The sequence below is a fragment of the Gobius niger genome (genome assembly GCF_951799975.1).
Source record: "Gobius niger genome assembly, chromosome: 4".
Taxonomy (NCBI): Eukaryota; Metazoa; Chordata; class Actinopteri; order Gobiiformes; family Gobiidae; genus Gobius; species Gobius niger.
The window spans coordinates 11,569,831-11,594,265 of record NC_136855.1 but is presented as its reverse complement, the minus strand read 5'-3'; the positions used below and the strand labels follow the sequence as shown (position 1 = coordinate 11,594,265).

Sequence of the window (24,435 nt, the reverse complement as noted above, 5' to 3'; positions counted from 1 at the left end):
AGTTTACGTTCATATCAGACTTCATATACACTTAAAATTGAGCTTTTCCTGGTAAAAGCTACCTATGGTCAAACCAGTTCAAATCCTTGTTTTATTTTCCTATTTACTCTCAAAACGGGTCTCTACAAAATGAATCAGCTGAGAGCTACAATGCGGTGAGAGATGAGGATATGTGTGTGACTATGGGAGGGTTAGTTACTTACCAAGATATATTTCAACATCATTTACTCATGTGTTCAGTCCTCTTTTAGATTATTCTCTATTCAAAACTGCTTTACTCATTATATAGAAACACTTAAGATCTGATGCAGCCAAGTTTTGTCCTGGTTTAGTCCAATTTTTGTTTATTTTTCCCTTTGGTGGTACTGGGTCTGCAAAGTTTGAGAACCAGTGGTTGATCTCCTGAAGCATATCAGCAAAAGCCATGTTCATTTGTTTTTATATTCGCCGTTAAAATGTAATTGAAAAACAAGATCCATGCGAGTTGCATTTTGAAAAGACAAAATATATTGAGTGACTCTTCCTGTTTCCCCTGCAGGACTCTGAGTCTTTGGACCGGTGCATCCAGACGGCGTTGTCCGCCCTGTTCCCGCCGTTCCAGGACACGTCGCCCACGGTCCTCTGTCAGGTCCTCAGCGTGGTGGAGCGCTGTTACCGCGGGGACGGCCTACGCTACCTGCTGCACTTCCTGCTGCCGGCCAAACAGTTCCTGCAGAGCCTCCAGCACGATGCATGTGTGAGTATCTGCCTTCAACACGCACACGCAGCAACCACAGCTGTATGGGCTTTATTCACAGAAGTTTATCTTCATGTGCAGACATTTCCTTTGGTGAATTAAGAATTAACGTAATGTTTTTAACATTATGCAATGATGAAAATCATTTTGTAACGCGAGACACGGCAAATTTTTCACGATTTTTCACACAGTGGTCAACGCTGAGGTCTTTCGCTAATTTTCTCCCATAATATCTTAGTTTTAATGTCAGCGGAAAAAAATAGACCACTTTCCAGTCTTGTGCTTAACAATTTACGGTATTTTCAGAGGTTTTTAAATATCTAATTCCCAGCATGATATACTGACTTTCAACTGCAATAACAAGGTTTAATGTTAGGGTTTCTCCATTAGTAACTAGTTAATTAAAAAACTAAACAAGAGCCAAAATCCCCTCTGGAACAATCTTTGTAAATATAATATAGAATATTAATATAATAAAACCATCAATTTGAAAGCTGGCTCAATCATTCCTTTAGATATCTTTGCTGATAATGTAGGCTATTTTTATGCATGAAATATTTTATTTTTTATAGGAAAACATAAAATAACAGAGAACTTGCAATAGATTTTTGCCTCATTTTTACCAGAAGTCAAAAGCCTGAATAAATATTACTCCCATAATCGATTTAATTTAAATTATAACTGAACTGAAACATTGTTTTTTATCTAGACTGTGCCTCCTTATTGTTCATGTCTCCAAACTGCAGATGTGCTCGTAATTCACCACTGGAGAGATTGACTTCGGAAAGATAAAATATTAAATGAAGAAATATACAGATCTTGCCAACACTTTGTATCTTGCATAATTCTAGCTCTCGGGCATGTTTACCTTGCATGCGCCTCCTTTACATTTCTCCCAGTCAGACGGGTTCAGAGACAGCCGTAGCCGCACATTAGTGGTTATTTTTTTCTTTCACCTACACAGACTAATTGGGTCAAACCCCAGACATTAAACTCAGCGACACCGCAGCTTGAGTAATGTGATCACTGTATACTGTTAACACTGCAGCTGCAAATGTGTTTATACCCTCCACATTCAATACCACACGTGAGGCAACTAACCAGACGGGGCTGAGAATCTGCCCGCTCAGCGCGAGTCTGTAAGTGCAGCCTGGAGATGTAAATATTTCAAACAAAAGTCACTTAAATGCCCTATGACTAAAAGGCAGGTTCAAACTAAGGCTCGGGGGGGTGGGTTCTTCTGTATTGCAACATTTCAAGAAATTAAACACAATGCAAGAATGCGCAGTTATTTAGGGCTGTGTATTTGGAATCTACATTTTCATATAACTTATCTAGTTTTCAAATAAAGATTTGGTTCACAGATTTCACATTTTAAACTCATTTAGGAGCATTAAAACGGCAGTACCCTCATTCATTTTGTTTCTAAACAGTGACGTAGGATGCTAGTTAAGTTTAAACGGTCAAAACTGATTCCTAACATCCTGATTCTCACAGGGATGAGATTGTTAAGCATGTTTCATATCTTTCAGAAGTGGCACAATGATGTTTACAGCAACAGGCGATTTGTTTTTAGCATCGGCACTTTTCCCGGGTTTATGAACGCTTGAAATAGTTTCCTTTTCAGAGGCTGCGCACCGGTCTCTTGTTTTTGTCTGCGAATACTAAATATAGCTAGAATAGATTTCACACCACTTCATGTGAAACAGGTGCAGCCCCTTTAAATTTTGCATAACGACTGAGATATTAACTGCTAAATTAAAGGTACACTGCGCAAGATTTCAGCTAATAAATAGAATGAAATACAAACATTTACTTTATGACTATTTTTTTATGAACGCAAAATACCAAAAAAATAGCTTCTCCTCAGACCTGACTGTAACTATTCTGGGAGCAGGACGTCTCCTGTTCGTCTCCCTGGAGATGCTGACTAAAGGCAGCCAAAATATGAGATTTAAATAGGTTAGATCCTCATCCAAATCCATTCTTTGATTCCCCGCTGCAAAAATAACTGTTTTCTGTGTCGAGCTGGTGATGTTTTGTAGATGGCAACAGCATGATCCAAAATGTTGCGCAGTATCCCTTTAATAGAACTGAACTAAACTACACAACAGGCCTGCCCCATGTAAAAGCTCAAACATTGTCTCCTGTCGCGTTTTAAAAAGTCGTCATACAGATGACAAAGGGATTGATTGTGTTTTATCTTTTACATCGTCTTTGGCTGTTTTTCTTGCGTTTGTTTACATTTGATGCAAGATGTTTGGAGAAGACTTCAGTTAGTCCCTGAGATTATAGTGCGGTATTGTATATGTGAGTGATTGCGACTTGACTCTCACTGATTACTCAACAACAGCCTCTCTCCTCCTCTCCCGTCCCAGCACTAGTCTGTTCTTGCCCGTTGAACTCTTGCGTATTTGTGCCGTGTGTCATGTTTGGTTAAGGTGACTCTTAGGGATCGCCGCTCACCTGAGGGAGTGGCTCCACCTACAAGACCTCGGCTGTAAAACAAAATCAAGGAAATACTTGTCTGATATGTCACTGTAATCATGCCCTTTACAGCGCACTTTACCCTTATCACATGAGTCAAGGAGTTATTGCTTTGGATTGATTGCTCAAAATAATATAAAAAAGAATAAATACACTCATAAAGGAAGTTGATAGCTTGTGTGCGCCACATTTATTGGTACGACTCTTGACTTGAGAACTAAATTTACTACAAATCTACTAAAGTGAACATGTGGGTACCTGTTACCAAAGGCTCTGTGCACGTAATATAGCATAGCGACATGATGCTAACTTCTATATTATAACCATACATGGCAGAAAACATGCAGCTTTTGGAAAATTACCAACAGCATTTTAAACACTTTACTCAGGATATAAATACTTATCTGGCAAAGCTTCTGTGTTTAAAACTGACGCTAAAGGCTAACATTAATTTAACTAATAAATGGTTAAATGGTTAAATCTCCATCTGAAAAAAAGCTCCATGTTTGTTGAAGTTTTCTTCCATCTTTTAAATCTTATTTTATCAATTTATATGTTAAAATTTGTAGAAAGTCTTTACTCTACACTGGCCAAAAAGAAGTTAGCCCAACAACATTACGTACACGGAGCTCATTTTAAATTTCAAATTGTGTCTGTGGGCTGGTCATGATTTCAAATTGGTGTAAGGATGACGAACGATGAACGATGAACTCCAATGCGATAGTGCAGTGATGAACACATTCTGTATATTGTGTCATAATATTTGACCATTTACCACCAACAGTCCTCTTTCCAGTAAATAAAATCCGGACAGTGAATAAGAAGCTCAAGTTCTGTGTGGTTGTACCTGTGTGTTTACAAATGATGAGAATGTGAACTAAAACCTAAATTAAACTGAAAAAGCAATCGCGAACATTTTCATAATAATTCAAATGAGGTGTTTATCAAAAATCTTGCTGCCCTTGAAGGTTATAAATGGTTCTTTGGCACTTGTTGAAGCTTGTTTATGTTTTCAATCACACACTATGCTCTAATTCCTCTCTTCTCCTCTCCTCTAGTTGCCGTACTGTGGTCTGCTCTTCCGCCACGAGGGCTGGCCGCTGTGCCTCCATGAGAAGGTCGTGATCCAGCTGTGCCACTTGGACCAGTGCTTACTCCGGCCGGGAGACTTCTACCTCCTGGTGTCCCCCTCCTCGTCCTCGTCCTCCTCGTCCTCGTCGTCCCGTCACAGCGCGTCCCGGCAAGGCCCCCCGACCCCGCGCCTCCTCCTGTGCAGCGTCTCCACGTGCAGCCGTCATGTGGAAGAGCAGGAGATCCCCGAGCTAGCCCTGAGCTCTCTCTTCACCATGGCCTGGCTGGACTCTGTCAATCGGGACCGCGAGCAGAGGGGGGTGTCCCGGATAGAGCGGGCCCTACTTTCTGCGGACGGGGATGTCTTCAGGGTCCCGTGGGAGGACATAGTCTACCCGCAGTTCATCAACCGACCCAGAGCGCCGCTGAAAGAGGGTTCTGGAAAGGACGGGTGTGTCAGTGCCCCCCCGGGACAGGATATAACACAAGAGGGGGCTGTGCTGTGCTCGAGTGGGCACTCTTTGGCACAAAACCATACCCCGCTGCCATGTCCTGTCGACCAATCAGCGCCGAGCAGCGACGATTCAGACTCTGAGGGGGAATACGTCGAGCTGTCGGAGATGCCACTGCCGCGTTTTTCGCCGCAGAAAGGTTCGCTAACTCAACTGATCAGTCAGCAGCACAAAGCGCGGACTAGCACTCAAAGTCCGGACAAAAACAAGTCGCCAAACGTTCCCACAGAATTTCAAAGCACTCAAAAACACTCGAAGGACTCTCTTAGCTCATGTACAGAGGAGACGCGCAACGATTCAAAGCCCATTGAGGATAAAGACAGCGCTGTAGCTGTCCATGGACCTGTTATTCTTACACCCATTGCTCAACCCGCAACTGGAGAGGTGTCCCAGTGTAGTGAATGGCAAACAGAAGGTACACTCTCAAGTAAAAGTGTTGATCTAAGGCCAACAAAACGGGATTATAAAGAAGTCGTTGAAAACATGGACCTCATAGATTTAGATTGTTTAGATAACGTGATTTTGATCGAAGAAAGGAAAGATGGAGAGAGTCAAAGTGTAGCGGAGGAAGAGGAAGGAGAGTCGATAGGCCCAAACTGTTTGGAGGGAGAAGAGGCGGCGCTAGAGGTTCAGGTGATCGAGCATCAGGAACATTTTGAAACAAAAGATCAAGAAAGTGGACTTAAGGGGCAAAACGAGGATTTAAATCTGGGAGAACTGAGATGTAAAGATGGACAGGATGCGCACACTGAAAATGGGCAAATGGCAGAAAATATTTTAGATGTCCACTCTGAACTCACGGACCTGGAACACACGCACTTTGAGGAGACCAATACGGAAAATTCTGAAATGATCATCGCTCCAGAAAAAGCTTATCTTGAAACCGGAGAAAGTGTTGAAATGGAAAACCTTGAACCAGAGCATTTAGAAACGCAACAATGCGAAAACGCAGTAGAAATGTCAGAAAATAACAAACTTTCTTTAGACGCCTACATAGACGATCAACTGCATAAGCACTCTGAAACGTCGCAAACTCGCGTCATTTATTTAGAGGCGAGCGATGCGAGGTACTTTGAGCTTTTTCACTCACAAGATGCTAAAAGTATGGCGAAAAAGGCAGATTTAGACGAGACAGAAATGCAATGTTCAGAGAAGGATAAGATGCGAGAGAGATTGATTGTTGAGGTCGACCAATCAATACCAGACACCGCACACTGTGAAATGACGGAACAGCAGAGTTTAGATGCTCAATTTGCGAATGGACAACATACTCCAGTCGAAACGGTAGAAACTGAGGACGAGGACACAAAAGCTTACTTGGAAAAAGACCATGTTGAGCAAATGGAGAGTCAGGACAGGCGTTCAACAGACACAGATGAGACCATAGTGGACTTGGGTGTTGAAGAGACAGAGATGCAAAACGCTACTGGTGATTCGGAAGTGGACCAGGAAACGTTCTATGGAGAGGAAGCGCTTTCTGATCAATGTAAACAAATTGAACTTGTATGTAACGCACAAAGGAGCCATTGTGAAGAACTTGAAACACTGGTTTTGCCTTCGACTACGGAAACAGAGAGCGCTGTAAAGGATTTGCCAAAGGATGATCTTGAAATCTGTGACATCAAGGTTGAAACGCTATCGTCTGACAGTGTCTCCAAACCGCAAGATGAAGTGGCTGAAATTTCTAAAGTGGAGGAAGGTCAGAGCACAGTCCCAGGCTCCAAAGCCCAGGACTTTGAAGATCCAGATATCCGACGTCTACTCTCTCAAATGGTGGACACAGTGGAAGGAGTTGAAAAGACAAAAAGGAAGAGCCCACGTTGGAGATCCAAACGCAACAGTATGCGTTTCTTAAAGTGTAACGCAGAGGCAATGGAGCAACAGATCAATCTTTTGGAGATGGAATTCAAACATCTGCAAAGTAAAATTCAACTAATGGGGCATGCGAACTTGGAAGAGAAGAAAAATTGCACTGAAGCTACGCCTAATGTAACCACTGAAGAAGCTGCTACAAGCTGTGAAATTGCTGAGCCTAAAGACGATGAGAAGGTTGCCGATTCTGAAGAAAAAGTAGAAAAGGTTGCAATTCTTTCAAGCACAACGTCTGCTCAAGGTGACGAGATTGATTCGCAAACTGAAATGGAGGGTCTACAGACGGACGAGAAGACACAGCTCGCACAACATGGATCTATGCCTAACGCAGAAAAGGAACTTCTAACGGAGGAAACGCTTGAACCTTCTGAAGAGCAGCACATGAAACCTCTTGGAGAGACGAATGAAATTTCTGATTCTATGCCGTCAAAGGATACTGTTAATCCTTGCATCATTGCTCCGATGTCTGATGTAGAACTGGTTGTTAAAAAGGCAAAACCAGAGAGCTTGGTGTCCAATTCGGAATCCATTCAGGTCAAAAGTGAAAACCAAGTGATGCAGCCTGAAATTTGTGACTTGCATAAGACGCAAGAAGCCAAAGTGGAAGAGACATTAACGCCAGCAATGTCAGAAAATGGGCCTAGAAGAGAAGAAGTGAACGACATTGACAAGTTGGATATAAAGCTTACAAACTCTGAATCATCCAAGTCCAAAATCATCCAAAATGCACAGGAGATGCCAATAGTGCAACAGACCAACCTTCTCAGGCCAGGAAACGGGCCAAACGTGAAGATGGGAGAAACTAGGCGTATTTTTGAATCGAGGAAAGGACATAACCTAAACAAAGTCTCCTCTGAAGGTACAGAACCAGTGTGTCGTCCTCCCCTCCTGCTGCAAACTCTGTCCCCTTCACCACCTCCTCTTCCTCCTCCACTACCTCCTGTATAACAAAACCCACGTTTGTCCTTCTATCTATTTACCCTAAACGTAAACCTGCCGTCTTCCTCCTCAAACCTTGTAACAAATGACTTCCTTTTCTTACTTTTTACATCCAATACTATCCAGTTTTCTTCAGTTTTTGTCCCTAATATATTTAGTCATACTTGAAATGCAGCATTTGAAAAGCCACGTTATTCAAAGTGATATGTGTGAATCGGTGCTATCAGTTACTTTGTGAAAGGCTTTTGCATGGTTGGAGCCAGTACTAACTTTGTGTTCAAATTGTCTATAAACTAACCTTATCTGTTAAGAGTTAAATGTCTTTTTTTTTCGGTGCAGGGTTAAATTCTGCGCATCTGAGCAACGGTTCAGTCCCTAAACCTCCCGAAAACTCTGCTTTTGCTCGACACACGCGCCACTCTGTCCCACTGCAGCTCTCCAAGTCGCCCCAGTCCAGATTCAACAGAATCCTGCTCAGCTCCGGAGTGCTCTGTCTGCCTGGTGAGATAAACACTGCATTTAGAATTTCTACACAACCAGACATTTGAAATTTGGTCATATTAATTCAGTCTTGAGAAGTTCACAAGTTGTTTTTATGCTTGTCACCCTTGACCATTTGAACGCACAGAGAAAAAAGATTCCAGATAAATTAACATGTGATTTCTGTGCTGCTGAAAAAGCCGTCTACATGTGTTTTTCTTGTCTTTCTAACAGGAACCAGAGACAGACACGGACGGGCTCTGGTGACTGTAAACACCAGAAACACTGTGTGGTCCAGTCCTGACTGTGACAGCGCTGAACTGCTGCAAGTGCTGCTCTACTACACCTCCACTCTCAGGTTAAACTTATATGATATGATTTGTTGGTGTATTTGATCCACTCAAAAAAAATCAAAAAAACATGATCATCTTTGAATAATCTCAACTGGGGAAAGTAACTTGCAGGAATCAGCTGATTTGTTTTGTGAGTTTTGTAGTGTTTAGCAGCTACTTGTGTTCGTTTACCGTAAGCTTAACAGTTAGACAGATCTGCTAGATAAAATGTGCCTTTAACTTGGAGTAGACCATGAACACGGATACAAAAAAGAGGGAAAGAGCTTGACTGGCAATAGATTTAATTGGTGCTGCCTCTCAAATGTATTGTGGAAGTGAGTCTAAGCCTTTTTGGACACATTAGATTTGACATAAGAACATGTATGAATGAACTGTGTCTGTGTGGAGCAGGAAGGAGGTGCAATCCCTGGGCCTGACTGTTTTGGTGGACGTCCGGAGAGCGCCCCCTGTGCCCGCCCTGTTCAACGCGCTCAGATCTCTGCAGGTGAGGCGATCCTTTACCCGTGTCAAAACAGTTTACTGCTAAGTGCTAAGTGAAACCAGCAATCAACCGTCCTGGAGGTTCGAGGCTTGCAAATGTTTAAACTGAGAAATTGGCCCGTTTGTTTTAGTCGGAGTAAACATGCCATGACTGATGCGATTAGAGCGATGTGCTTTGATGCCATTCACGTGGAGTTTCATGTAATGCACTTCATTAAAGGATTACAGATTTCCATCACACTGTATCTGATCTGAACTGTGGTACAAACTGGAAAGGCTATTTGCTGCATGTCTTCCTTGAATAATTAACTGTACATTTTAGAAATAGACTAAGGTTTAACTGGAGTTTTCATTTGTATTCAAGTGTGGCATGATAAAAGAACTAGTTAAATCTTTAGTTGTTCTCTTATTTAAGTTTAAGTTAACTGTAAAAGTTATTTGTAACTTGTCCATTGCTGTGTCCATTCTGGTACTACTGTAATGTATTATATGTATAAATGTCGCAGAAAAAAAAAACCTTATCAATATTATGAACAATCAGGTCAAAGATAATTTTCTCACAGCCTTTGACACAGTTTCCCCCAAAGAACTGGACTCCCTTTTTTTTTTTTTTAAATCAATGAAGCCTGGGGAGAGTCAAACACACTAGTGACGCAAAACACAATACAATACAATCATAAAAGTTTCAGTTCCTTTTTACATTTTCCATTGGTTGGTTGTTTGACCAGTGATAGGGCATTGTCAGGTGCAGAGTGTTGTGGGTTCTGTGGCTTTATTTATCTTTATTTGATCGTATGAATGTGTCTTACGCTCTATTTAAATCTATTGTTCGCTTGTTCAGGAAAGCACCCCCGGCTCTGTCCACGCTGTGCTGCTGTTGCTGAATAAGGACTCACCGGTGCGGCTCGACAAACCGCCGTCTCTTCAGGTAACGTCCACACTTTAAAAATGTTAGTAGCATCGTCTGCCTGATTGTGTTTCCACATTCAAATGAACTGCCTGGCCAAGTAATGTGAGAATGAACTGTCTTTAGGCGACAGTTTGATTGTAATAGTAATAGCTTCAACTTCAAATTTTGTGTGAATAAATACGTAAAAATCAGCCTAATATAACCCAAATGATGAATACTGTCAACTTCTATAGTGATCAAGTCTCTTTTATTAATGCAGGTGGAAACGTTGCACTCCATGAAGTCTCTACAGAAACACGTGGATCTGCGGCAGCTCCCGGTCGAGTTCGGAGGCTCCTTCAACTTCAGTCAGGGCAGCTGGCTCTGCTACAGAACGGTCAGTCAACAAACTACTGTTCACACACATCCGTCTGAGCCGGGGAAGTCCATGGGATTTACAACATCCATCAATTGTACTGCGTGTGGAGCTTTCGTCATAAAGTTTACAAATGAAAACTCGCCTGAAAGTGAAAATTGATGCAAATGCTTTAAAGCGGCAAAACTGATTTGGTTCAAGTAATTTTTTTTTACACATAAATGATGATTTACATTTTTGAATAGTTTCTAATGTCAGTATGGAAGGTAAAACTGGTAAAACTATTTTGATGAATGTGTATTGTTTTCCTTTTCTTTCAGAGAGTGGAGAACTTGACGAATCAGTGCAACAACGTGATCAGCCTCCTCCAGAAAGCCATCCACGTCCTGGAGTCTGCACCTCTGCCCGGCGACGCTCAGGTAAAACATGTGAACTAAACAGGCAACTTGTGACAGGAAAGATGTCCGACCCCCCAACTCGGAGATGTCCAGAGTGCTCCGAGTTCCAACGCGAGATGAAGACAGCGAATGCGAAAAGAATAAAAAGTTTATTTGTCCTTATTTGACCTTGTAGTGAAAACCTTCCTAACAATTGATCCTGGAGTGTCCGAGAGGCCCCCGTGATTCAAAGTTAAGGCGCTACCACTCATACAGCCACTGGATCACTACAAGGTCCACATAAAAAGTTGCATAATTCACCTTTAAGAGGCAGGAAAGTGGCCAAACCTGATAAGTAAAGCACTTTCGCTTTAATCCTTTGCTTATAAAACAGCTGACCACAAACCAAATGTGTTGACATCAAAACATGTGACATAACTCTTCCCCCATTGAGACGATCTTATTGTGATGAAAACAATGACGGGCCAGATTTGACTTTGAGTTACAAATGGAATGATGTAGATTTTCATTCGTTTGTGACACAATCAGGAAGAAGTCGAAAGAAGAAAGTTTGTATTATAACCGCACCGTTTTTGTTTTTCCCAGAAGGCTGAGCAGCTGCTGTCCCAATACAAAGTGGTGATGTGCAGCATTCTCCAGGACAGTCGACTGGTCCAGCTGCAGCAGGAGGGCGGGGCTTCGCTCTCGCGGCTCCGAAGAGACGAGAGCAGCATCTGCACCACCGACGACTACAGGTACAGCTGAAACGCCGGGGACGAGCACTTTAGATGTGTTTTTGTCGAGTTAATATGTGGTTTTGTTGCTAACAGGGCGGCCGTGGAGACGGTTTCCTCTCTGTACGATCAGGTGGACGAGCTGCTGCATCGACTGGTCACTTTGTCCAACTCCAAAACCCAAGAGCTGCAGTTTATTGTGGAGTTTGCTGGACTAGAGTCGGGATTCAGTGAGGTCAGAACGGGCTTTAAACCTTAAACTACTAACCATTGTCAAAGTTTTTTTGCGGGTGACAAAATAGTTATTTGCTAACTACAGAGCTTTGACCCACCATTGAACTGAGTGTGATGTCCTTCTTTGTCCACCAGGAGGCTGGGACTTACTACTTACATCAGTAATTTAATAACACCAACAAGTGTTATTCTCACTGCTTGTGTTTGAATGATCATTTGTTGCTCTATGTTCCAGTTTGCCTGTACAGGGCTGGGAAAAAAGGCTTCTGTGTACTGGAAATGAACTTAGCTTGATTCTCTCATTGCCTGTAATACAGATCACATCCTTAAATTGTAGCTGTGATTTGTCATTTTAATTGGTGACTAGAGTATGTAATAAATGGGTGTAACTTTGGCCAGGACTCCCTTGAAAAAGAGGTTTTTAATCTCAATGGGATAAGAAAGAAGAACAGACAATGCATTTGAATACATTACTTGTCACTGCGAACTTCAATCTGACTGAGATTTACACATTTTTAGGAAACCCAGCCAAAAATTCAGTTTTAGTTTAAAAAAATAAAATGCTTACTTTGTTTAAGTTTAATGGAAAGTCCTGGGTCAAAAAAAATAAATATCGGAATTACATTGTTTTTGCCATATTTATATTCAAGACAATATATAAATCTGTGCAGAAATATTTGAAATGTATAGAAATATTTTGAAATCATCTTAATTTCCTACAGTTTTGTGGCTTTTTGAATTACTGTCCTCCTTCGGGGCAGGCGTTAAAATCCTGATCTTTATCTGATCAGTTGTGGTCGGCCTGCAGGCTGGTTGTGAAGGAGAATAACCGCTTCCTGACAGATAGGATCTAAAGGTGCATTTGGGGGTGACCGCGTGAGGAGGCTCAAGTTACAGCATGTGTCCAGGGTTATCATTATAAAATCTGGCTTTATTTTAATTGTATTGTTTTTGTTCATATTTTAGATGAAATGAAGAGCTTTGATCTGCCAATACTGCTACCAAAACTACCACCACATCGACTACTACAATTCAGGGGTGTCGGACGCCTCTTTGTGTCTGTCCTAAGCCTGAACAAATAAAGAAGGCTCAAAAATCTATATGCCAAATGATCAATAAATGCACACAAAGAGGCAGTGGGTTTGTTTAGGTGACACATGAATGGAAAAAGTCAAAAGAAGTACAGGTTAAAGGTCAGAAAAGCAATTAAAGTTGTAGTTTGCATAAGAAACAGGAAGCTCAATGCCAGTGTAATGCATAGATGAATGTAACATATGGCCCAGAGAAGATACATTAAAATGCAAAGCCTGGAGAGGGGATTAGTGTATTCATTTTTAAGTGTTGGTAATAAAGCGTTTGTGTTATTTTCAGATTCTAGATTGTGCCCCATGTGAAGTGAGGGGCTGGTGTTTTTGTGATGGTGCAAATGGATGATCTCTGTTGTCTTTTGCAGGTGCGGGGTTGGCTGGAGGGAGAAGGAGAGGCGCGTCTGAAGAGTCTGAACGAACCCGAGGATTCACTGGAGCAGCTCATCCAAAACCAGAGGGACTTCAAGGACTTCTGCACCACGTCGCATGTACGGCTTTGATATGTTCAATATTAAACTCTTATTTACTCGGATCATGACAGAAACACAAGAATATTAAGATCAGGCTTCAAAATTGGATGTTACCATTTTTTTTTTTTTTTTATATAATTCAAGTTTTTATTAATGTTTACTTGGTACATGACAAAATAATCAGTCATACATATTGGCCATTGGGGGTTTCTGCATACGCACGATCAAATAGTGAAACACAAACATTTTAATAATAATAATAGTAAAGGATGTAAGGTGTGGAAATCCTTGCAAAATACCCATTTACAAAATAAGTACAATTAGGTTTCTTCCTGTTGACTGCTCATTACATTAAAATGAGACCAAAAGTTTTCCCAAACACACATTGTAGTGTTGTCCTTGTTATTAATTTTATAAAGCATGCGTTCATATGAAGCCATCCTAATCATCATATTTACCCATTCTTTAAACTGTGGGGCTTTGGTTTTCCAATGTTTAAGAATAACTCTAGCAGCCACTGATACCCCAACCATAATAACAGTATTTATCATTAGGCATATTTGCCATGTGTTCTTTATTACTGAGTAAACATGATCTTGGACATGATGGCACATTTCTTCCCAACCAATCACTCAAAGCATGAACTATCACCAGCCAGAAACGACTAATAATTGGGCATTCCCATAAACAGTGCATCAAAGTGCCAGTATCTTTTTGACACTTCCAGCATAGAGAGTTGTTCATGAGACCCATTCTATTCAATTGTACAGGAGTCCAATAATATCTATGTATAACTTTGTATTGTGTAAATTTGCTTTTACGTTCTCTTATAAATTTCCCACTCTTAGAAACAATTCTAGTCCATTCCTCATCTTCAAACATACATCCAATATCCTTTTCCCATAAGACCTTTAGATTTCTACAGTCACTGCTGAGTGCGGAGTTGGTCCTTTTGTAGAACACTGAGGCTCGGTGATGTGTGGGGATGTTTTCATGTTCACATTTTTAACCATTTAATCATAACTTTCCCTAGTCAAAGTCATACCTGGAGTAATAATTCACTTCATTTAGTGCAGTCTATGCATTTTTTTTTTTATATTTGTAATAATAATATACATTTTTAAGTACATAATCCAACATCAGGTTCTAAAGAGTTCTGTTTTTTTTTTTTTTAATTTCCAGCCCCCCCAAAACAAGGCAAAATTTGTGTTTTTTATTATTAGCTTATTCTAAACTAAACAAGATCCAACTCCCCTCTGAAAAAAATCTTTGTTACCAAGATGATTTTGATGACAGAAAATGACAGAAAATGTACTATGCATTTTTTTTTCTCATTATGTTCATTAAGTTTCAAATTGATATCTCAAATGTAATTTTTAGTCCCCTGTTCATCTGCAATGTCTCGCCTTGAGTTCTAAAATTTCAAGTTCCACATGACTTGTACAGTAAGTCTCAAATGTCTTGTTCTTCCCCTCCCAGTCTGGACAGCACCAGTTTGGAAAGGAGCCACTTTTGGAAGAATAAATGAACCTGACTACCCTCTAGTGGTTGTCATATGTAGTGCAGCGGTCTATCAATAGAAAACGTGACGAATAAATTGTTCCAGAGTGTGAGCTGTGTCTTTATGGCTAACTTTCTCCAGGCGGTGATTTTCCCCATTAGTTTCCCGTGTGCTCCATCTGAACATCTGAGTCAGCTGTGTTCTGTGACAGGACAATGGCCTCGGGGGGCTCCCTGTTACATTCCTGCCTCATGTTGAAACAAGAAATTATCACTCTATTGAAGCTGTAAATGTGTCCTGCTCAAACCTGCCGAGTCTAATGCATTTTCGATCTTATATCTGATACTGTGTCTGAGTTTTTTTGCAGCGCTGAGCAACACTAAGGTGTAACTTTACGTCATTTGTTTTGTGGTGAATAGTTGAATTGGAAGATATTTGTCAGGTCTGGACACTAGACCTTAGCTTTGCAAGAGGAGAGCAGTGACTGAGCAGAGGTTTACACTCTTTGCAACTTTGTGTCTTTGCACATTGACAAACATTTATTTCCTTACACAGTGCATGATATAACCATAAGCTCTTTAGCCATGCATAATAATCTTATGGGTCTTTCTGAAATTGAACCTTCCAGGACTGGTGTAAGAAAGGCCAGGGTCTGCTGAAGCGCCTGGAGCACTGGGACAGCATCTCCTCTGCAGATCTTCAGGCCTATGAGGGCAAAGTGCACGCCTTCTGGGCTCAGCTGCAGGACTTCTCCCAAAGAGTCACCAACACAGGGAAAAACATCGACCGTGCAGTCCACCTTTACAGCTTCTTAGACCAGGTAATGTCCATCCGTTTGCTCTTTGTGGAAAGGGATGATGCTGGTGTTTTACAAATGTGACAATAATGGCCTGTCATTTGGCTTTTGGTGGAGCCACACAAGGACAACTTTTGATATGTGAAATTTGTTACTTGATTATATATATATTTATTTCGTTTTTTTTAGTTTTCATATTTTGGCAAATACATAATTCATTCAATATTTTGTTTTAAATGACCTGGGAACTTTAAGGGGCTGCTGTTATTGGATAGTTGATGCTTAAAGGCCCTACACCTTTTAAAGTGACAGTCTGGAAGTCTAAATGTTTTAAACATTTTATGAAAAGTGCAGAATCGGCTACCTGGTCTTGCATTATATTGTTATTAAGTAATAATATGTTTATTCTTTTTTGTTATGTCCATCATTCCCGGATCTCAGCAACTAATCAGAGTCTAGTATCCTCCCACGTTGACCTATGAGACGAGCTTTTCCTTTGAACCGGCCTGTCAGGTCCAATCAGGAGGGAGGGGGAGGAGCTTGATTGTTTACTTTCAAATTTCACTCCTCTCCTCACTTTGCAAACTTACAGATGATCACTTTAATAGTAGTGGAATACAGTTTGTTTTCTCCTCTTGAAGCATATTGTAAAAAAAAAAGTATTTGTGGGAATGAGACCGATGTGCATTGGCATCTAATTTCAAACCCTCTTTTAATGGTGAAGGAGCAGTTAGTTGTTATATTTTATATTACTGTGACGGTAATATAAAATACTGGCTTTACTGGCTTTGATTCTGATCTGACTTTGCCTGAAACAAACAACACTGGAGCCAATTTAGCATAAAGTTTGCCTTTAGGACTGTTCCTTTTTAAACAACCCACATTATGGCTTAACTTGGTGACAAAAAAAAAATGCACATCTCACAAAACATTGTTCGGTTGGAAATAGCTGTACCATGTATTCCCATCATTCAACTAACTTTAAGAATTATTTGGTCACAAAATACTTATTTGGTCATTTGTTTGCAATCTACAACACCAGTAGATGGCAGTGATTGACATTTTCCAATAGACTTTCTGCAGTAGCAAGTTCATTCATGCGTCCTCCACCTCTATTTGCAAATGACTGGAGCTTATGTCTGCAACTTTGGGCTGTAGGCGGGGACACGCCCTGGGCAATGGAGTTCGGAGCATTATTTTCACACTCTCTCCTTCAATAGAAGCTGTTTAGATTCATCGCTTCACAAAATAAATAAAAAGCACTTATCTTTAATTGCTGGAGGCCCTGTCCCGTGTCAGCCTGACGCCCTCTGCCCCATCACGCCTCCCTCTCCCCCCTCAGACCCTCCTCTTTGGGTGAATGTGACAGTTTGTATTGAGGCCATAGCGGTGCTGGGGAGGGGGTTCCTCTGTTGTCAATATTCTTTTCTAGTGGAGTGTGCGTGTCCTGAAGGGAGCGTCGGGGGCGATTGTCTGCGCCCACCGCAGCCTGTACAGTAACGGAGACGGGGAGGGAGCGCGCGTCATGTGTGGGACGGTCACTCAGAGCGGCACGAAGCATGAAATAAATGCAAATGACCAATGAGATCCGCGGGGAATTGTCTGTTTTGTTAACTGACCAAGCAAACTTTCAAAAGAGCGAGTCGGTACATTGTCATGTCAGTACAATATGTGGAGTATTTTTGACCAAAGCAGCTTAAATATTACATTTCTACGTATTAAAATGTCTTATAATATATAAAGAGTGCAGGATACGGTAGACAAAGTTGGATTATAGCATCTTCTCCTCTTTTGGGTAAGTTGGCACAGTAAACCTTTTGTATTTGAATCAACTTTTTACAGCAAACCTCATTCTTAATTATTAATGTTTAAAGTCAGATGGCTGGTTGATTTTTAGGTCAGGGAACGACATTACCATAATGGTGTGTTAATGTCAGCTGTGTGATGAGCAGAAGGACATATGGTTACTCTCCCTCTGTGCTCTACAGTCAGTGGGCCCTTCCTCCAAAGCTCCAAACTGTCTTTGCCCGTAAAGTCCGTCTTTATTGTCTCATGTGGAAATGTATCTTTGGTATTTTGGTAACTCACTTCGATCACTACAAGCTTTTGTTTAGTCTCTGTGTTCTCAGCAGTGTGTTTTATTGTATGCAAGCAAGGACAATATTTATAAGGATTGTTTAGATACGACACGTCAGATTATTGATAATTCAAGGGGTCAGATTTTCATCATAAAGTCATTTGCTAAAGTGTAAGTACAATATATAGAATAGAGTTTGGAAAAAATCACTGCTACCATGGATCTGTCATGTTTGTGGGTGCTAGCAAACATTTTCCATAGACTAACATTAGCTAAACAAAATAAAAAGTGGATTTTAAAGCAGTGGAACAACTCTGTAAGTCATTGTTGGCAAATACATGTGATTCACTGTAGTGTCCAAATGTTTTAATGTGAAAAATAACTCCAGTGTTTCACCTCTTAAAATCTCCATTAGTTTATTATTGCTGCAATTCCCATGATGCTTGGCGCGGCGATATGAGGGTGCGTGGCCTAGCGAGGGAAAAGGAAGTTTGTTATGAAAATGATTATTTTTGCACTCTTTTTAGACATTTCTGGCGCACTATAAGCATATTTAACAATCACATATAATGTCTAGATCAGGCCCTTATGAATGTTTTCACTGTAGAAGTAAAAAAAAAGCTAGCCGTTAGCTTGTAACATGATGCTAATGTTAGTATTCTGGTTAGCATTCTGAGGACCAGGGTTGCCAGGTACTGTAGCCAAACTCGTCCAAAAGCCTCTCTAAAAAATTGCCAAAATCAGTGAGCAAACGCAAGTTCATGATCTAGAGCCCAAACAACTTGTGCCACACTTTTTAAAAACCTTATGTATTTATTAATTATACCATAAAACCCCTCGTCTTTAGTGATGATGGGTTACATTGTGTAGCAAAGACACCTCCAACATCACATCCTGGATTACTATCGAATCCCTTTTTACGTCAACCTCTCTCTCTCTTTTTTTTTTTTTTACCTTTTTTCCCCCGAACCTTTTTCTAAATAAACAGAACGTGCCCGAACAGGAGTGTAAGCTGAGACCAGGCTTTTTGCTGCTGGTGCAACAGTCTTTTACGCAGTGTTTTGAAACTCTGTAAATGACAAAGGAGAGCTTGATTATGCGGCTGTTTTTTTGGGGAGAGTTTGAGCAGTGACCTGTTATTATTGACCTGACACTTACGTCTGGCCGTCAGCTCCACACACACTGCCTCAGCGTGAAGTCCACACATCACCGCAAAGAAAACTCCTCAGTCCGTAAAGTCAAACCAATTACATGTATTGGACCACCTCAGAGACTGTATGGCTTTAGCATCGCCGTCTAAAATGAATTTAACTACAAATGGATGAGGGGGCTGACTAAGAACTGTGTTTCAGACTGTATCCAGGACTAAACCAGGTCTGACTGGGACTAAAATAACACCAACATTCCCCCGAACTGTCCAAAAAGTCAAATATCAAACTGCTTTTTTGTGAAATAAAAGGAACGCTTTGAGGAGCAAAAACTTGTTAAAGATGTTTATTTCGGTTTTATCCAAGTTCCGTTCGATTTGCACACCCCTCTATAGTTTTATTCTAAGTCTGTTTCATGTTGCCCCATTGGACCGTCCTCTGACAATGACAATAAAACATATTCTGATTCTAAAATGAGCATAAGGTGTGACATAGGAAGCAACTGCAAAGTACTGAGTGAGTCCCCAGCTCTATCTTTGCAATAGAACTGCGAGCATTGAACTTGGACTCGATCTTTTACTCCCATTCTTTCATCACTTACTGTAAGTGTTTGTTTGTTTTGTGTCAACTTTCCTCATAAATCTGCCATTTACACAGTAATTAGGATGAAATCATAACCACAGGCGTTGTCCCATCAAGCCAAGTGATAATTGTCAAAACATGAAAACCTGTCATAGGTGTAAATCAAATCGCAACTACCGTTTTATCTAGGAGTGTTCATGGCTTTTTGATTATTATTTTTTTCTTAATTGGGCTTCATTAAACCGGAACCTAATCCAAATTCAGCAAAATATGAACCAAAGGAAGAATAAAACGTGGGCTAAATGTGGACCAAATCAAGACTAAACCAGGTTCTTTAATGGAACTAATAAAACGTCAGTATTCTAGATGTTCCTTTCCAAATTTTACCAATAATATCAAGTGCATTGGTTGGAAAGAAATGTGCCGTCAGCTGTAATGGGCCCGTGCACCACCGTTTGAGAGCGCCCCTTCCTTTAAGAGAAATAACTCCACGGTCGTGTCCAAACATGGGACCGTCCCGCGAAGTCACGTCCCTATTTACCTTCCCCATTCCCCCGTGTGCTCAGGCCAGGTATCACTCTAGTGCCAAACCTTTCTCTCTCTCTCGACCCCCCTCCCTCCTTCCCTCCTTTTCACCGCCGCTTTCTTCAAGTCTTTGTCGCCCCCCCCCTCCCCCTGCGCCTCATTCCTCCTCCGGGGACCGCCCCATCTGCCATTGAGTGCGGTGAATGAGCGCGGGGCGGGGGGTGGGTCGTGTGGGTGGCCCCGGTGAAGCCCACAGCCTCGCTTCACTTGAGCTGTAGATCTTCAAACGCAAACACACCAAGGTACGGCGCTTTTGACTTCTGGATACTTTGGTTCCTTAGGTCCGTTTTACTGCTCACTGTGAGTTACCAGCTTTCTGCTAATCAGTCATCTCTTGCAAACTTTCCTTCACCTTTTCACGTCCTGACCGCCTTCTTTTTCCCTAAAGTGTGTCTCTTGCACAGCTGTGTATTGTCATATGGCTTGTATTACTATGTGTCTACTTTCCTATTCTTTTAGTAATGTCTTGCAAGTCTTCTGCACATTTCCTTTCCGATTTGATCAGATTTCAATCTTTTTTTTTGCCAAGTTTCCTATGGTTTCAGATGTTTAGTCTTTCCTAATACTAAGGAAATGCTAAGTCCTTATACATATATATATATATATGCATCGCTTGACATTTAAGTCACGTTTTGAAGTTTCCTTAAAATCTTTGGAATGTCTTGAGAGGTATTATGCCTGACATTCAGTCAATCCTTGTAGCCTCCTTTGTTGCTAAGTTAACAATCTGATGCGAGGAAAGCTTATAACTGAGCGTAGCCAAGTTTAGTTCCCTTTTTCCCCGAGTAATAAAGATCTCTTTTAGGTTTATTGATTAGGTTTCAATCTATTGCTTTTGTCCTTTCACACAGGGACTTTCAGCTTTGTTTGCAGTTGTGGTTGTATTTCTTTGGGCTTTGTGGGGGTCATTATCTCTAATTTCAGATCACCACACATGTGCTAGTTGATACATGTCACATTTCCAGCTCGTATCACATATGACAAAGATAGACGCTCTTTTGTTTTACTCCCTTGCTTGTGTATTTTTGCGCTAATAACGCCAACTTTCAAAAAACCTCTTGCTCTAAAAGAAATCTCTGTGATGTGACTGTCTTTTCTTATCATGTCCAAATGCAATGTTTTGTCTTCGCTGCGGCTCATTGCTGTAAACCCCGTCTTGTTTTCGGTCTCCTGGCTTTACGACCCCGGAGCTGCTTTTTTTTTATTTTTTTATAGTGCAGCAGCTTGTGTTTCTCCTGAAAGTTAAACATTGGAGGTGAAGTCAGTTTGTGTTTGAATGAGTCAGTTTCCGGCGGTTATCAGCTGGCGTCATTAGCACGTTTCTTTCTCTCTCTATTTTTGGGCCGTAATCAGTGGGAGTGGAGGTCATACCACAGAAATCTTGATCAGCCTCTCGATATGGCCACATTGTTGGGAATTAGCCCGTGCAAAGAGCCGTGAAATGGCAGAACGTTAATGTGCATGTCACTACTTTTGGCGCCTAACTTTCAACAAACTGTCTGTCCCAAATCAAAGGGTTTCAACAAGTAGTCATCTGTACTACTTGGGCTGTTTCAAATTGAAGACTTTTCGCCTGTCATGCAAGAAGCTTCGTCAGTTCTAAAGTTCTCAAAAAATTATGTATCAAGTTACTACTTTTTATACTTTTGCTGCAATGGAACATGCCTGGAGGACTAAACCATGCCATTAATGAATGAATAGAATTGATTGTACCAAAATTAAGGCCTTAATGTAACAAAAAGCATTCAGTTGGATTCCTGCTGCCTTTATATGTACACTTCTTTCTTTGATTTAGTGTTTGCAATTCTTGAAGCAATACTAAGTAACTTGTTTACCTTAATAAATCCTTTCCGTAGTCCCTCTGGGGGTAATACAAGTGTTAATGGGATGATTAGGGGGGTCTTTCATCTCCCCCTGGTTTCTCTGGCCAGAAAACCACGAAGCAACTTGACTGCCATCGGACCAGAGCCACCAATACACACTAATAGAATCATGAAGAAGAAGCTAGCGACAGGCTAGCGGACAAAGCTAACTGCGGGCTAGCGCCACTTAAACAGTATTTACAGCCAAGTTTGTGTGAAAAAAGATATTTCCATTGTGTTATTGGATTTACAATATCCCTCTCTCCCTTTGTCTTTTCTGTCAGTGTAGTATTTACTCTCCTGCAGTTGCGCTTATGGCCTCTAGGGGCAAGAGTTACTTGGACTGATTTAAATGACATAATGCCCAGATTTGGGTAAAAGCATTAAGTTTGACTTTCTGCTATCTGTATAAACCCTGATTAGAGAGAACAAAATGTATCTACTGCTGAAATAGTACAAGAAGAATAACATGTGTTTCAGAAGATATGAAGTGGTCTCAGCTTTGGTTTTAAGCATATCAAGACCTCATAGAACATGATATTTTGTTGTTTGCAGAAGATATTATGACCTAAGTAATTCCAGTCTTAATCGTGCAGCTCTACATGATGTGGTTGGTAAAAGGAATTGTTCACGTGTAGCAAAAAGGCCATTTGTCATCATAAAACCATAAGTGACGATTGCGTCTTTACACGTCCACATCTGCGGACAATGTCTGTTTAGTCTTGACAGTGACAGATCAATAAAAATGGCAGTAAAGCTCCAAATATTATGGCCAAAACAAAAACAATGTGGATGAAAGGAAAGAAATGTTTTAAATCAAGGGAATGGGCAGCTGTGAAGTGGGTTTATATGAGTCTGTCACGTAAACTTCGCCAATAAACACTTTTACTGTGAAGAGCTGGTGGGCCGACAGGCTGCAAACTTACTGCGCAATTTAGAGTTTGAAGTGGTTTGGAAAAATGGAACGGCTAATCTACAGGATGAGTTATGGGCCATGCATTGCATTATAATGTCATTTGTGTGAAGAAAAATGGGAGTACTTTTGTAAAATGAAGTCATTGTTTCCTTCATAAGTGGGAGACATTTTGTACTTGGCTTTGTGCATTAAAGTTACTGTAGTTTATGGCCTTGTGTTTCCTATAATATCACTCTCTTGTGCTTGAAGGATTGATTCAAGTTATTTGGTTATATTTTAATCATTATTGCCTTCTGCTATAGCTTTTCTTTATCGACTTAAAGAAAAAGTGGTGGCTCTCATTGCTTTGGTCAGGACAGGGGCTGCAGGAGAGATACAGACGGCATCTTTGTAAATGGTCATGTTTGAAGCAGCCAGAGGGGGAAAACAAAGAAGAGAACAAAAATTAATTTGCTCCCATTTCTCCACTTTAACAAATGCTGAATTATTATGACAAGGGGTGGAGCAAAGTGGTTAAAAACGGACAATGCTAACCAGGAATCTATGCTAGCTTAATGCTACGTATGCTAACATTAGCGAAACGATGCTAACGAGTGCAGTTTTTCACCTCGACTGAACACCTTGTTGTGAATTGATCCGTATGGTCCTGATTTTGATAAATATGTTTATAGTCTGTCAGAAAACAGATAAAAAGAGTGAAATTGTTATTCCCATGAGAGGTTTTCTCCCCCCCAGGCCACGCCCCCTTGTATGTATCTGTATCTATGTGAGAAAATAGATTGAATAACTGCCTTGCAATAACAATATTATCTATATTTTTCTACTAAACCATTTAAATCCAGTATGTCTTAATAAATGGTCTGTATTTATAGTACTGTATATAGCACTTTTCCACCTACATTATGAAGTCTCACTCTCCCATTCACACTCTCATTCATGCTGGAACATACACAGACACTGGAGGAGAGGTGTGTGAAGTGTCTTGCCCAAGGACACAATGACAATGATTTAAACAATGCAAAATCCGGACCAAAACAAGGTTAACATGGAACACAATGGGAAAAATAACAACTAAATCTGAACTTTGTGTTGTTGTTTTCGGTCATTTTCAATCAGACTGAAGACCTGGGGTTACTCAGGGTCATCTGCGGTTTTATTCTTTATTCATTTCATTAATTTATGCGTCTGTAATGCATTTGAGTGAGGTGTGAGAGTTCCTCGGTGTGAAAAGTTTGAGAACTTCCCCGAAAGTAACACCTTGCTTTGGTTTTCCCACATGACCTTAGTTTTTCCGCGGCGTTAGCTTGTTGCAATATTAGCCTCTTCTTTGGCCCTACAATTAGCCTGGCATTCAGAGCGTGGGCTGACATGAGTGGTTTCTTTCTTAAAAAGTTTCCCATACATTAGGCCTCTGGAATGTCTGAGAGATGCTTTCAAGGACGCTCCTCCATTCATTGTGTTATTTTAGCGTTTACCCATAGTCACTGACTTCGCTAAAAAGCAAGAGACTTCCCTACTTTTGTTCAACAGTTCCCAAACTGTGGTGTAGATTCGTCTAATGGTCCTTTACTTGTTTCTTGCAGCTTTTCTCAATTGAGTCCTTTTAGTTTTAGGAGTGACATTTGACTTAATACTGGTTCCACAAATTCATTCTAATACCAGAAGTTTCATTAAAAAAAAATACAAAACACAAATTGCAAACAAATTGGTCCAAAGCACATTCAGCTGCACATTTTGCTTAAAGGTTGCTTGTTATGTACCATTTCCTTAAAAAAAGAAAAATACACATTGCCCTGTTTATTGGAATAGCTACAAGTGTATACATACAAATGCATAAATAAATAGATATTCTGCTTTTTTGGCATCGAAA

At 40.7% G+C, this 24,435-nt stretch overlaps 1 protein-coding gene across 2 annotated transcripts in view; it reads left to right on the top strand.

The window, feature by feature from the left end:
- The window catches only part of plekhg4 (pleckstrin homology domain containing, family G (with RhoGef domain) member 4), a 69,053-nt gene that overhangs the window by 27,545 nt on the left and 17,073 nt on the right, over nt 1–24,435 (top strand). Inside the window, exons 2-13 of one of the 2 annotated variants that reach the window (XM_079555016.1) lie at nt 539–736; nt 4,282–4,945; nt 7,957–8,118; nt 8,332–8,455; nt 8,841–8,934; nt 9,772–9,858; nt 10,100–10,216; nt 10,516–10,614; nt 11,179–11,327; nt 11,403–11,541; nt 12,994–13,116; nt 15,228–15,419. In XM_079555016.1, coding sequence (XP_079411142.1) covers nt 539–736; nt 4,282–4,945; nt 7,957–8,118; nt 8,332–8,455; nt 8,841–8,934; nt 9,772–9,858; nt 10,100–10,216; nt 10,516–10,614; nt 11,179–11,327; nt 11,403–11,541; nt 12,994–13,116; nt 15,228–15,419 — 2,148 coding nt within the window. Of the gene's footprint in view, nt 1–538; nt 737–4,281; nt 4,946–6,039; nt 7,538–7,956; nt 8,119–8,331; nt 8,456–8,840; nt 8,935–9,771; nt 9,859–10,099; nt 10,217–10,515; nt 10,615–11,178; nt 11,328–11,402; nt 11,542–12,993; nt 13,117–15,227; nt 15,420–24,435 lie in introns of those variants that run through there. The other variant, XM_079555015.1, reaches the window with a different exon arrangement.